The 13,391-nt window shown below is 47.4% G+C and overlaps 2 protein-coding genes across 2 annotated transcripts; both read left to right on the plus strand.

Annotated features, from left to right (window-relative positions):
- The first annotated feature begins 143 nt into the window (after positions 1 to 143).
- NiPp1 (nuclear inhibitor of protein phosphatase 1) lies at positions 144 to 7,607 on the plus strand. The gene is made up of 7 exons (XM_089571037.1): positions 144 to 195; positions 465 to 525; positions 1,595 to 1,748; positions 2,196 to 2,407; positions 3,717 to 3,855; positions 5,295 to 5,359; positions 6,530 to 7,607. Exons 1-7 carry the CDS (start codon positions 167 to 169, stop codon positions 6,863 to 6,865), a joined length of 996 nt encoding a protein of 331 aa, XP_089427163.1. The 5' UTR covers positions 144 to 166; the 3' UTR covers positions 6,866 to 7,607.
- A 3,392-nt stretch (positions 7,608 to 10,999) lies between these two features.
- On the plus strand, positions 11,000 to 13,017 carry Got2 (glutamate oxaloacetate transaminase 2). The gene has a single exon (XM_089571042.1). It carries the CDS (start codon positions 11,175 to 11,177, stop codon positions 12,450 to 12,452), a length of 1,278 nt encoding a protein of 425 aa, XP_089427168.1. The 5' UTR covers positions 11,000 to 11,174; the 3' UTR covers positions 12,453 to 13,017.
- Positions 13,018 to 13,391: the final 374 nt, after the last annotated feature.

Genomic DNA, 13,391 nt, shown 5'->3' on the forward strand with positions numbered 1-13,391 from the left:
ACACAAAAACTTAAAGCAACTAAATGAATAAAAACTTTAAAAGCTTGAATTTTAGTTTTTTACGACTACTAGCATCTGCCCTCAAGTTTAAGCTTGAACTAAACCAAATGACTAATTTAAGCGCGAGTTTAGAAAGCAGTGTCGGCAACGGTGATCAAAATGTAAGATGGCGAATCACTACGATGTGCCGTCTTGGTAGGAAACCACTTTTTGTTCTTGGGCGCTTTCAGCAGGCTTCTGCGGCTCTTAACATTCTTTTTCGAAGTGCCAAGCTCGTCTTTGCTCTGTAGCATTTTAAACTATCCACTTCTGCTCTCATGGTGGTGTACTGTAGGCATGTACTCCCAAGCGTGATGAAGCGGCGCGGCGCTGACAATATCTTGTGTTTCGGCCTTCTATTTTCGTCGTTGTTGTGCGCGTTCACCGTTTTTGTTGACTGGAACGAACTTTCTTTCCTTTTGCAGGGCTGGCAAGCCCCCTGTCGGCCTGCATCTTGACGTGCTGAAAGGCGATAAGCTTATACAGGTATGAACACCGTGTGCGGTTCGTCTAATGCGTGAAAACGGCTAGGAAAGCAGGCCCGTTAACGAAACACGTTCAACAGCCCGCGTTTTTAGTTGTTACAGGGTTGCTGCTGGTGTCTTTGGGCGTTGAAATTTTCTCAGTGGCGTGTAAGAAACCCTGCAGGTTCCGACTTTCAGTACGGCCAACGATCGGAGCATGGCGGCGGCTTCTCAGGCACAATCCGAACAAAAGTTTCCCGCTCAGGCTGCGTTTGAGGGAACTTGACGATTTATCGGGTCCATGTGGAACTGTGCCGAGCGGATAGACGTGTGTTAGAGCTGCACTAAATGCCAGAACCATATTGCGGTAGAATCTCATCCCATTAATTAGAACTCGCTTTCTTCGATCTGGCACTCAAGTATATTAATTACATCGGCAGTATTAAAAAAAAGCTTCCTTTAAATCTAACTACTATGCACTGTTGAAAAAAAAAATTAATAAACGGCAGTCGGCCCGTAAAAGTAGACGTTGGGCTTGCAGGTATTATTATTATTATTGTTTCATGCCAGAGCTATCAATAATATGTGCAGGGTGGCCTTCAAAGCACTTTGGTACCTGTTGACATGAGTGTATATTTTTGCTATGGCATGTGGGTTTCCATCGGAAAGCTCCGAAGGGGCCATGAGACGCCATAGTGGAGGGCTCTGATTTAATTTTGTTTATGGTTTATTGGGTTTTGACGTCCTGAAACAACTCGGGCATTAGGGCTGCCGTAGAAGGGCTCCGGCAATTTCGACCACCTCAGATTTGTCAATGTGCACTGATATCGCACAACACACGGGCCTTTAGAATTGCGACCACCTGGGGTTTCTTAGTGTGCACTGACATGGCACAGCATGCTGGCATTTTTTACATTATATCTTTGGCTCAACATATGCATGCCCGAATGTCGCTGCTGCTTTCGTATATTTTTTTTTTAGTTGTGTACTTAATGGTTTGAAGTAAAGGTATTGCTTGTTACTATAAGAAGAAACAAACAGCTCACTTTTAGCTGGTGTGTACGTTCATGTCCCTGATTTGCTCTTTCCAGAAATTGATGATAGATGAAAAGAAGTGCTACCTCTTTGGACGGAACCCAGACTTGAATGACTTTATCATTGACCACCAGTCGTGTTCTCGCGTTCACGCAGCCCTTGTCTACCACAAACACCTGCAGAGGGCGTTCTTGGTCGATCTGGGAAGCAGTGAGTATATACCATTCATACTGGTGAACAGATCTCAGCCTTACTAAGTATATACCATGCTTACAATTTACACAGATGGTATATATATCGGTGTATATCATCTGTACAATATACAGATCATTACAAAGCTTAGTACACAAAGCTAGAGATCAGGCGTTAAGTTTCTGCAAACATCCGATTCAAATTACATGGAGCAGTCCAGTCTGTGACGGCAGGACTTGGTGCTAAATGCCAGAGAAGCTTTGCTGACAGGATGGTACACATTAAGTGACCATGTTTTGTCACATTAGCATCGCATGTCAAATGATGCTGCATTTTGTATTTAACATGGAATAAGGATACGTTTTGAACTGTGTTTGCTGTATGTTGTCGAAAGTACTTACTCATGGAATGAGACTGAAGAAGACACTTTGACTTGAAAGTTTCATATGCATGTGCTTCTTGCAGCACATGGCACGTACATTGGCACTATCCGGCTAGAGCAGAACAAGCCCACCCAGCTGCCTGTGGACAGCAAGTTTCACTTTGGCGCATCCACACGCCTCTACATCCTGCGTGAGCGGCCCCAGAAAGTGGCCAGCCGGCAGGGCGATGACGCTGCAACTGAGGAGGTGGAAGGCGGCCTCCTGGGCCTCCCCGAGACTGAGACCGAGCTGGATGTGAGGCCTGATGGAAATGGGTTCACTTGGGGACAGGGTACCGCGGAGCTAACTGCTCCTGATGCCTGCAGAAACACCGTGCTGTTCCCTAGCATGTGGCATATGGCCGTGAAGTTAGGGTTTAATGCTTATAAAAGCTTGGAAAGCTGTTTCATTGGATTCAGTGCTTGGTAGTTGCAGTAGAGACTAAAGAAAATCTCACAAGGAATGACATCAGCGCTTGTTCATTCTTTGAGCATGTTTTTATCCCTGGACCTCTGCACGATACCTACTAAGTGCAGAATGCGTTGAACGCTTGATGCACTACACAGCCCCTTTTGTTGCTCTGCTAGCTAGGAAAGTTGGTTTCCCCACATGGAATGTTGCATTTCTACTCTCTCCAAATTTTTTAGGGCCACATTTATGTCTGAAATATTAATTTTGCATTTTACATGCACTGGCTGAGCTCAGTTAGCTTTCTCAACATGAAGCATGTGAAGGAAGAAATGCAAGACAGAGGACATGTTAGGGCTCACTACAAACTGTTATTAGAACGGCAAGTCGCATAAGTATGCACTCCGAATAAACAGTTGGTAGTTTGTGCTAATGTGTCTTCTGTCTTGTGTTGTTTCCTTTACGTTCTTCATTTGAAATTGTGCACCAACTCGCACATTTGTTTGCCATTCATTTAGCTTTCTCCTGTCATTAAAGGGGCTCTGAAAAGGGCTCTAATAAAGCTGCAGTATACCTGGGATGTTAAAGCACCCCGCTTCGCGAAGATTGTCCAGAAAGAATTTTTTTAATGCGCTTTGTGGAGCTAAGTTATCTGTATGCAAAATTTGAATACCCTATCAGTGTCTTCGTGCCTTTCCCTCTTCTCTTGTCACTTCTTGCATGCTGCGAGGTTGGTGCTCCTCCGCCGGAGCTACGCGGCTTTTTGGCGGTGACCACAGTAGCTGCCTGACGCCTGAAAGAATCTAATCAATAGCTACCTCTCAACTTGTGTATGCAGGTGTGAGCGAAAGAGGAGAGTGCGAGCATGGAAAAGTTGCCGGGAAGGGGCTCCCCAACTTTCGCGCGTGATTGTGGGTTCTCTGCTGCGTGTACAGTATAAGTGTATTATTTGGCTGAGGTGTTCATGACGAGAGAATGTAGTGATTGAGAGAGTTGATGTGCTCTTCTCGGAAGGTGTTTCAGAGCCCCTTTAAGAACGTGAAGAGGTTAATCGCGTCACCATTTTTACCCGCTGTCACTGGAGTGCTTCATGAATGGGGACACTCCGCAACTGGCTATGAGCGTAAAATGTTTCATAAGCCACCACTGTGTGCAGAATCTGACGGAGTACAACACTGCCCACAATCGGAGAATAACCATGCTAGGAATCCCTGATGAAGAGCTGAAGCCTCCCAACCGGAAGCAGAAGAACCTTAGTGTCAAGTTCAATGAAGAGGAGGACATTATAAACCCGGGTAAGATAGAAAACTGTGCAGGTGAAGAAGTGTGGAAGTGTTTAATTATGCTTTTTGCATAACATATCCATAGCCATACATCAGTGTAATGTTGAGCTGTTGCTGTCTGGAAAGTATCAGTGCCTTTATAGATGTCATCATCATCATCAGCCCAACTGCACCCACTGCAGGGCAAAGGCCTCTCCCACATCTCTCCAGTTAACACTGTCTTGTGCCAGCTGCGGCCATCCTGTCCCTGCAAACTTCTTAGTTTTGTCCACCCACCTAACTTTCTGCAACCCTCTGCTACGCTTGCCTTCTCTTGATTGGTTTAGTCATACAGGAGGTTGCGGCCAAGTACTCTACCAGGGTGGCCAAATCCTGTTCTGGTGAAAGAGTGCATTGTCGGTTCTGGTCACCGAGATCAGGCCGCACCCCAGGCCTGGTTAGGCAATTCTATCAACCCGCAGTTTTTTGTTTTTTTTCTAAATTTGATGGAGAATTGCATAGAACCGGGATTTGAACCCCCATCCTCTTGCACGCAAGGTAGATGCTCTACCTCTATGCCATCGCTCGCCATGCCTTTACAGTATCTTTATAGTAACTTGCGTCTTGCCAGTCATTCATTTTTTTCATTTCATTTCAAAGTTTTATTATTTAAACTTTCTACAGATGCCTGCACTTGTTTAGGACTGTTTATGGGCGCTTTATGCGAAGCTGGTGATGTTAGTCCATGTTAATATGACTGAATAGACCCTATTCACTATCAGAGTATCAGAGTTGGTGGGAAAAAAAAGGCTTCTGTGTGGCAACCCTGTGTAACCTTTTCGGCCACCATATGTTTGCAAGGTTCGAAACTAAAATCTCCACTTCTCCAAATCTTCCACTTTGCACTTCTAAATAAAATCTCCAACTGAGGGATGCTCGCAGACACTAAAGACACTGCACAAAGGGAGCTGGAGAGGGGACTGCACGCCACACTTCTCTAATAAGCGCATAGAAATGCGCTGACAACTTAGGGTTGGGGTCATTATCGAGTTTGCCGGACAATCTGATTGCTTCATTTTTGTGGATGTGACACGGTGCGACTGTCGTCTTGTTGCGTGCCATGGTTGCCTGCATAGGCGCACTGTGCAATTGATATTATGTGAATAAGCTCTGTACTGTTTGCTGCTCATTGGCCTCAGGTGCCCTTGAGCCATTAAAATCTACCATCATCGTCATCATCATTTTTTAATACTACAGCTCCATGCCCATGTCTGACGGATCTCTATTGGTACAGTAGTTGTATACATGTGACTGCATTAAAGGTGCAAAGAGGCAGGGGAACACAATCTACTCAGAACAAATGCTGAGCAGTTGCACTCTATTTGCAGTGGTGTCATGGCCTTGTCAGTAATTGGTGCTGTTTTTCTGGTGGGGCCCTTCTAACGCTTGAAACGCTGCCCTTTTGATTACAGAGGATGTGGACCCTTCTATTGGGAGGTTTCGCAACCTGGTACACACGGCAGTTATTCCTAATAAGGTGAGTCGTCGTGCACCTCATTCCGATTATCTTGCCAGAGATTTACGCTGGAAGTTCAGGTGGTGATTTAATAATTATGTTGCAGAACTAGTCTGCCTGCAGTGTAATGCTCGTTTTGCCTAACATGCTGACTACTTCTTTTGATATTCCTGTCTCATTGTGTAGATACTGCACGACATAGGTAGAGTACTGAGTGGCTTGTATTCTTACTACTAATTAAGCATCTGGGATTGAAAGGCATCTTTTTGGTGTCATTAGTGGTTTTGACACTCGTGCACCAAGTTGCTGACAATTTCTCTTTAGATTAGAATGCATAGCAATGATGGAGCTACATTAGATAGCACCATGTTTTCACTTTTCTCAAGAGCCTTAAAGGTGCACTGAAGAGGAATCTGAACTCGTCTTTTTGCCGCGGGAACTCGATCTACACGTTCCTAGCATTCTTAGAAACTGCGACTTATTGCCCGGTGTGGCCGATTTCCCTAATTAAATCGAATTAACGCCCGGCTCCCGCCTTTATTTTTTGAATTCTGCCTCGTACGATGGGCGGAGTCGACCGACGCGGGGAGTGCCTTTCACCCAGTCCCGTGGCGGCTTGCCGCCCTGCCATCGGCGGAGTAATACGTAGTAGTCCGTAGAAGCAAACAGTCCGCGCGTATTTTTATTTCTGCGGCCTTATTTTGCGGTTATATTATCTGCAAATGAAACTATTTATTCACGGAAACCTAAAAAACAAAACGAAGCGAAAGCAAAGCCTCCACGGAGCTGGCTGAAAGGCACTCCCCGCGTCGGTCGACTCCGCCCACCGTACGAGGCAGAATTTAAAAAAAAAGGCGGGAGCCGGACGTTAATTCGATTTAATTAGGGAAATCGGCCACACAGGGCAATAAATCGAAGTTTCTAAGAATGCTCAGAACGTGTAGATTGAGTTCCCGCGGCAAAAAGATGAGTTCAGATTCCTCTTCAGTGCACCTTTAAGGTAGTGTCTGGTATATGTGAAGTCTCAGTGGGCACTGGAAATTTCTTCTGCAGTATACGATCCCAATAGTAGGCCTACTTTGCTGTACCATGCAGCTCGGCCTTCTAGAGCAAACAGGGCTCGTCAGATCTTTGTTGAAAGCTTGGGCTGCCTAACTAACTGAGCTGATGTGTTGGCCGTGCTGCACGCAGAAAGCAAAGATGGACACAGGCGACCCACTGAGCACGTTGCTGCCCGACTCTGACAAGTCGAGCCACCTGCACCCTTACTCAAAGCCAGAGTCAACACACGTCTCACACCTGAGCACCATCTTCTCACCAATGCTTTCGGCCAAGTTGGGCCTCCACCTGCCCAACCCCGCACCAGACATCGAACCAGCCGGTGCACCCCTTCCGCACCCTGCCGCACCGGTGGTAACGGCACACCCAGCTGCAGCCGATGCCAACCTGCCACCAGAACCCAAGAAGAAGAAGTATGCCAAGGAAGCATGGCCCGGGAAAAAGCCAGTGCCCTCATTACTCATGTGAGAGTGGATGCTGTCCCGCGCATCAGCCGACCACGCACTCTCACTCACTGTTGCAGAGAGAAGGCATTCAGTCAGAGATTTGCATTTCAGTGCATGAACCGGTGGCAGTCTGGCCTCTGGCAGACTTGTGGGGGCTGCAATGAATGCCTCTCTGCGTTTTTCGTGCGCTGCCTCACTTTCAAGGTGTGAGGGAGAAAGTAAGATATTGAATGGGCACGTGCAGCTAAGCAGTACCACAGCCCTTTCCACCTGGCTGCTTCTCGATTGTGCGTCCCATCTGGATAGCTGGTGCTTTTCTTCCAAGACATGCATGTTTGCGCTATCGCTGCTTCCAGTGGCTGACTGGCATAGCTTTTTGGGGCGAAGCAGTCTCGGAGGATTGTGTAATTGGCCATGTGCCATTCTGCTGTCTTCTGGTTGTACCAGTGAGACTTTTACTCTGCACACAGTGGAATGTGTGCCGTCTGGCCAAATTCATTGACCTGTGGCATTTGATGCAGTGGACGTAGAACTTCATCACATCTGTTTGCACCATCAGAGGGACGAGAAGGTTTTTTTTTTGCACTGTCATCCTGCATTTGTGCTCAGTTCCACCCTCTAAAACGTTCTGCTACCAACCGCTGTACATTGTGCATATGACATCATCAACTCTTTGTACACGATTGAAGTGCATGTCATTGCGCACTTGCAAAATCAGTGTCATCATATGATGTTTGCAATAAAACTCATCCACCTCTGTCTCAGCTAAAGCTCCCTGTCTGGTAGTGCCTGCATTGACCAGTCTGTAACTTGTAACTGGCCGTGTGGACCTGCATGCAAATGTACCAGATGAATAGTTTCTGGTTGCACTCAGTGGGCCTTAGCATTGTCTGAGAAAAGCGCAAGCAGTGAATAGACATATAGAAATATTAAGCAAACAAGGGAAGGGGAATGAGGGGCTCGTTATAAATATGACAGAAGCCAACAGCCACAGAAACCAAGGGGCACAGGGGATTTTTTTTTTAAATTTATTTATTTTGTGGTGTTGATCAATTTAGAATATTACTGAATATGTTATCGCTTAAAGCTAATTGATTAGAAAAGCAGAAGAAAAAACAACCACATGCCGCCGGTGGGATCCGAACCCACGACCTCTGAATTGCGCGTCCGGTGCTCTACCTCTGAGCTGCGGCGACGGCTGTCCTCCGTTCGATGACATTCTACGTCACACCTGCGGTAACTCAGGACGTTCTACGTCCGCCGCTTATGAACGTGGGTGGCGCCGATGAACACTCAAGGTTAGGTTACTTCTAAACATAAATACCCCCGAAAGCAGAAGGTTTGACAGCCGTCGCCGTAGCTCAGAGGTAGAGCACCGGACGCGTAATTCGGAGGTCGTGGGTTCGGATCCCACCGGCGGCATGTGGTTGTTTTTTCTTCTGCTTTTCTAATCAATTAGCTTTAAGCGATAACATATTCAGTAATATTCTAAATTGATACACAACAAAATAAATTAATTAAAAAAAATTCCCTGTGCCCCTTGGTTTCTGTGGCTGTTGGCTTCTGTCATATAGAAATATTGTTACTCCTAACTGACCTCCTATTCACATACTATGATCTGTGCTTGTCTGCCAAATCACATGATCAGAGAGCTTCCTTGATCATCCAGGTCCCCTTTTCTACGTACTTGAGACTTTTGTGCAAGTTTTTCATTTTTTTACGTAGTAGTGTCAGGTCAGCACACTTTAGGGCACATTACTGAAATTTAAGAAATTAACAGGCTGAACTGTTGTTCAAATTCTCAGAAACCATAAGTGTTCTTAAGAACTTTTTACATTGTTATGTTCAGCATAACAGCGAAGAAATCCCATTGCTGCTTATTGCTGTAAGGGCACAATTTGAAAATGACTCATCAGTGGAATATTTTAGAGCTGCACTCGTGTGGAGCACTTAGCCTCTAAGCCCATCACTCTATGTCTTGCCTTTGTGTAGATGCATGGAGGCTGAATCTTGGCTCGGGAACTGTAGCCAGCACTGTGGAAAGTGCCACAAACAAAACCAGAATGCCGCGTGGCAACTAAATGTGTTTCATTCCTGTACAGTGGGCTCTGTAGTGGCTGGGCAGGAGGTAGATTAATGTCATAGAGACATCAGCTCAATCTCTTGTAAGCACCAGGTTTTTAGTGCAAAAAGCACTATTTCACTAGCAAAGCTGAAAAACCCGGGGTATGTGAGAAGCCTCAACCTTTGACAGAGTGCCAGCTGTGGAAGCCTTGCACAACTGCCCTGTGAATGCACAGAACCAGGAGCACCTCACTCCCTGTGTACTGCTGCCATTAGAGGCTGATGAGAAGATCTTGCATGAGGCGGTCTTGATCTTGAGGCGGTGTTGTCTCAAGTGCCTTCACATGTCCTACTCGGTGTAACTGCGTGAAAGCCCCACTATTTTTCCTGTTTCTTGTTGTGGAGAATGATGGAAAGCATATTTGCACTTCAACTTTACCAGAATTCAGGCACCATCAACAATCAAGCCCATCAAGCCACATGTTTTAAGCAACATTTAGGCACTGGTTTTGTATCTGAAAGCCATAGCAAAAGCTTTGGCTAGCTGTGGCTCCATCTAATTAGGCAAAACAGCTCATTCAAAAACCTTGATGTACTGAAGATGGCGATTGGCATAGAGCCATTGCATCCTTTTATTGCGGTGAAAAATAATTGTTAATCTGCCCTAGATAACTAAATGCATCACACTTTCAGTTGATAGTAAACTGTGTGGAAGTATGTGAGTGTATACGTAGTTTGATGACAGTTTCTTAGATAGGGATATCGCCTACGCGCACAGACTGTACAGGCTTGTGCACATTTATCTCAGCTTAGGAGTATCGGTGGAGGCAGCTTCTTCAGCCACCAGCTAGCTCCGGTATGCATGGTTTGAAAGCTTAGTAGCAACTCTGGCAATTTGTATGCAGGCAAGCACATTGTTGACTGTAAACATGCACGGCTCTGCATATAGATGCAAGGAAGCATGAAGCAACTGGCAGTTCAAGCTCCTTTCGTAGTTCTCATTGTTTAGAACAATTGGAGACTTGACTGCCAGGCACTTGACTGTTCCACTGACACTGAATGATTGTGAAAAAAACTCTGGAGTATAGATTCATGATGTGCCACAGCGATGGCCTAGTGGTTTGGGCATCGCCTTGTATGCAGGAAGTGCAGCATTCAGTCCCCAGTGCCATTGGGTACTCACCAGTTTCCAATGGTTACTAGCCTTCCCTTGGCACGGTTCTTGGCTTCTGTGCATTGAAATTCTTGGAAAATGAGTCTTTGATCACACAAAACCTTGTGCCATGGTACTCTTTGCCCAAACCTGCCCTTACGCCATTAAAATTGTCATCCTCAAGATAATTCTCTTCACTTCTCCTGCTGGTTCTCTAGAATTCCGCAGTAGCCAGTTCAAATTCAAAATGTGATTTTATTTCTGGCAGGATTTTTTTCATGTCAAGAACCTTAGACTGAAAACAACGTGCTACAGTTGTATTTTTCTAAGATAATAGCAAAATATGGATTTCTTGGCTGCTACTATCTTGCTGATGTACCGGTGAGGGATGATTTCCAGTCTTATTCAGGGAAATGAAGAGCATCAAATAAGAAAGGGTTGCAAATGGGATTGTATTTGCAAATTCTATGTCCCGCCATTGTTCGTATTCATTGATCAGCACGTACCGACATCCGCTTGTAACGCTGAGTTGAGGTGAGAAAACCTTTGTTCACAACATCAACACAAGTGTCGAGCGAACGCCGTACGCCACTCACTCCGGCCAACTCCGGCTCCTCCGGATCGAAATTAGCGCCTTGAGTAGGTTGCGCTACGATCGCTTCCCACATGACGTCAGATTATGGGGGGGGGGGGGGGGGGGGGGCATTTTCGTCTGCTACCCGAGTGTGTTGGTGTAGTTCATGTACTGAACGCTGTGTTATACTTTCACGAGCATTTAGATAAGCTGTAATAACTAGGAAAGCTGAAAATTAACTGATACACGTCGTACTTTTGGAGGCAGGTTGTGGAGTTGGTCGCTGAGATCGTTGCGCTAGTGCCGTCCTCTAGTGGGACATATTGTAAACGTTAATGCCGGCGTGGCGGTCGCGTGTGAGGCCGGCTCTTTTCCACATCTGCTGGCAACAACAGTCCGTAAACCTCTCCCTGCCTCTCCGGCCTCCGGCTCTATCCGTGCGATTATTTCTGCACCGGCCCTGACAGGCGCCAGTGAAAGTCTCCGACCTTTTGACCTCTCTCGTGTTTGACAGTTTACCTCGCTACAGCGTGCGTGGAAATGGCAAACGCTTTGATGAAGACGTTCGGCTCGGTGCCGAGAGGTGCTTACGGCGCAACGTGCGTACGCGCTTGCTCGTGGTGGTCGCACGTCGAAATGGGCCCTCCCGACCCGATCCTCGGCGTCACGGAAGCCTTCAAGAAAGACACCAACCCCAAGAAGATGAACCTGGGCGTCGGGGCCTACCGCGACGACGCTGGAAAGCCGTTCGTGTTGCCTAGCGTGCATAAGGCAGAGGAAATCATCACGTCTCGGAATCTCGACAAAGAGTACCTGCCCATTGGCGGTATGTCGGAGTTCTGCAACGCCGCCGCGCAGCTGGCGTTCGGAGAACAGAGCGAAGTCGTAAACGGCAAGCGAAACGCTACTGTTCAGGGTATATCGGGTACGGGTTCGCTCACAATAGGCGCTTTCTTCCTGGGTCAGTTCTTCAAGGGCAACCGCGAGATCTACATGCCCACTCCAACGTGGGGCAACCACATCCCGCTCTTCAAGCGTGCCGGGCTGACGGTCAAGCAGTACCGCTACTACGACCCCAAGACATGCGGCTTCGACTTCAGCGGCGCCCTGCAGGACATCGCCAAGATACCCGAGGAATCCGTCATCCTGCTGCACGCGTGCGCCCACAACCCGACGGGCGTGGACCCGAAACCTGAGCAGTGGAAGGAGATCTCCAAGGTAATCAAGAGCCGGCGCCTGTTTCCGTTCCTGGATATGGCGTACCAGGGATTCGCCACCGGAGACATCGACCGAGACGCCGCCGCGGTGCGGCTGTTCGCCGAAGACGGCCACGGCTTCGCCGTCTCGCAGTCGTTCGCCAAGAACATGGGCCTGTACGGAGAGCGCGTGGGCGCCTTCTCCATGATCTGTGGCTCCAAAGAGGAGGCGGACCGCGTCATGTCCCAGATCAAGATCATTGTGCGCCCTACCTACTCGAACCCGCCCATCCACGGCGCTCGCATCGCGCACCTCATCCTGACCGACCCCGAGCTCCGGCAGCAGTGGCTCAAGGACGTCAAGGGCATGGCAGACCGCATCATCAGCATGCGGACACGGCTTCGCGACGGCCTCAAGAGGGAGGGCTCAACGAAGAACTGGCAGCACATCACGGATCAGATCGGCATGTTCTGCTTCACCGGCATGACCCCGGAGCAGGTGGCACGGCTCATTAAGGAGTTCAGCGTCTACCTCACCAAGGACGGCCGCATCTCTGTGGCAGGCATCTCATCCAACAACGTGGACTACCTGGCGCACGCGATGCACCAAGTCACAAAGTGAAGGCAAGCCATTCAGACAGGGCACCGAGCTCATCTGCATGCGAGACACCATGCTAGACCTTCAGGTGTAGCGGTTAGAATTCAAGCATTGTCACATCTGCATCAACAATAAACTGTAGGTGGATCGCACTTATGTCACAATGGCTGCCAGGCCTGCATATGTGTAGGAGAGATGAAGACTATGAGCTCATCATCTCATCTGTGCTGACCATCACCCTCAGTACCTGGCAGTAGTGCAGGTGATGTCATATGCAGGCTATCACCATGTTAGTCATCCGTTCGAAAGTCAAGATGATGCCCATCATATTTAGCTCGGAGCAAGTGTTGGTTCTCGCATTACGACCAGTGACAGTATTTATGACAGATATGCGTAATTCTTTAATAATTTTCAGCCTTGCTGCATACCTGTGTTTACGAAAGGCACGGAAAAACTTTTTGAAAGTGCTGTTTGCTGTGAAAAGCATAGCTACATTGAACATTTCCTGTATGTGCTTGTTAGGCACTGGTATTATACGGTATGAATATATCTTTTGTGAAATAAATTTCTTTCGAATTGGCATAAGGAATACAGATTTGCGACCTTTACTACACGTGCAATTGCGAGCAGGAGGACAAGTGCCTCTTGTTTGACAACACGTGTCTTGCTGCGCAATTCTTTGCTGCAGCCTCTTATCGGGCTATGGCTACTCGCTAGTGATATAGCCTTATCAGCTTGTAAACCTTTCCCTTTTGACCCAGAGGCGCTGGAATCTGAAGAGATCTTTCCTCGGGTTGCACTACCACCGACCTGCCACGTGCTCAAAAGAAGCTAACACGCCAGCACTGGCACTTCACACTAAGGATTTTCTCACAAAATTTCGCTTCTTTCAAAGGCGCTTTATCGGCCAAAGACCCATGTTGGGAGAGAGCTCTGATGACTGATGCAAGAACACCCTCAGAA

The sequence above is a fragment of the Amblyomma mixtum genome, chromosome 2 (assembly GCF_055824585.1).
Source record: "Amblyomma mixtum isolate Tamu chromosome 2, ASM5582458v1, whole genome shotgun sequence".
Taxonomy (NCBI): Eukaryota; Metazoa; Arthropoda; class Arachnida; order Ixodida; family Ixodidae; genus Amblyomma; species Amblyomma mixtum.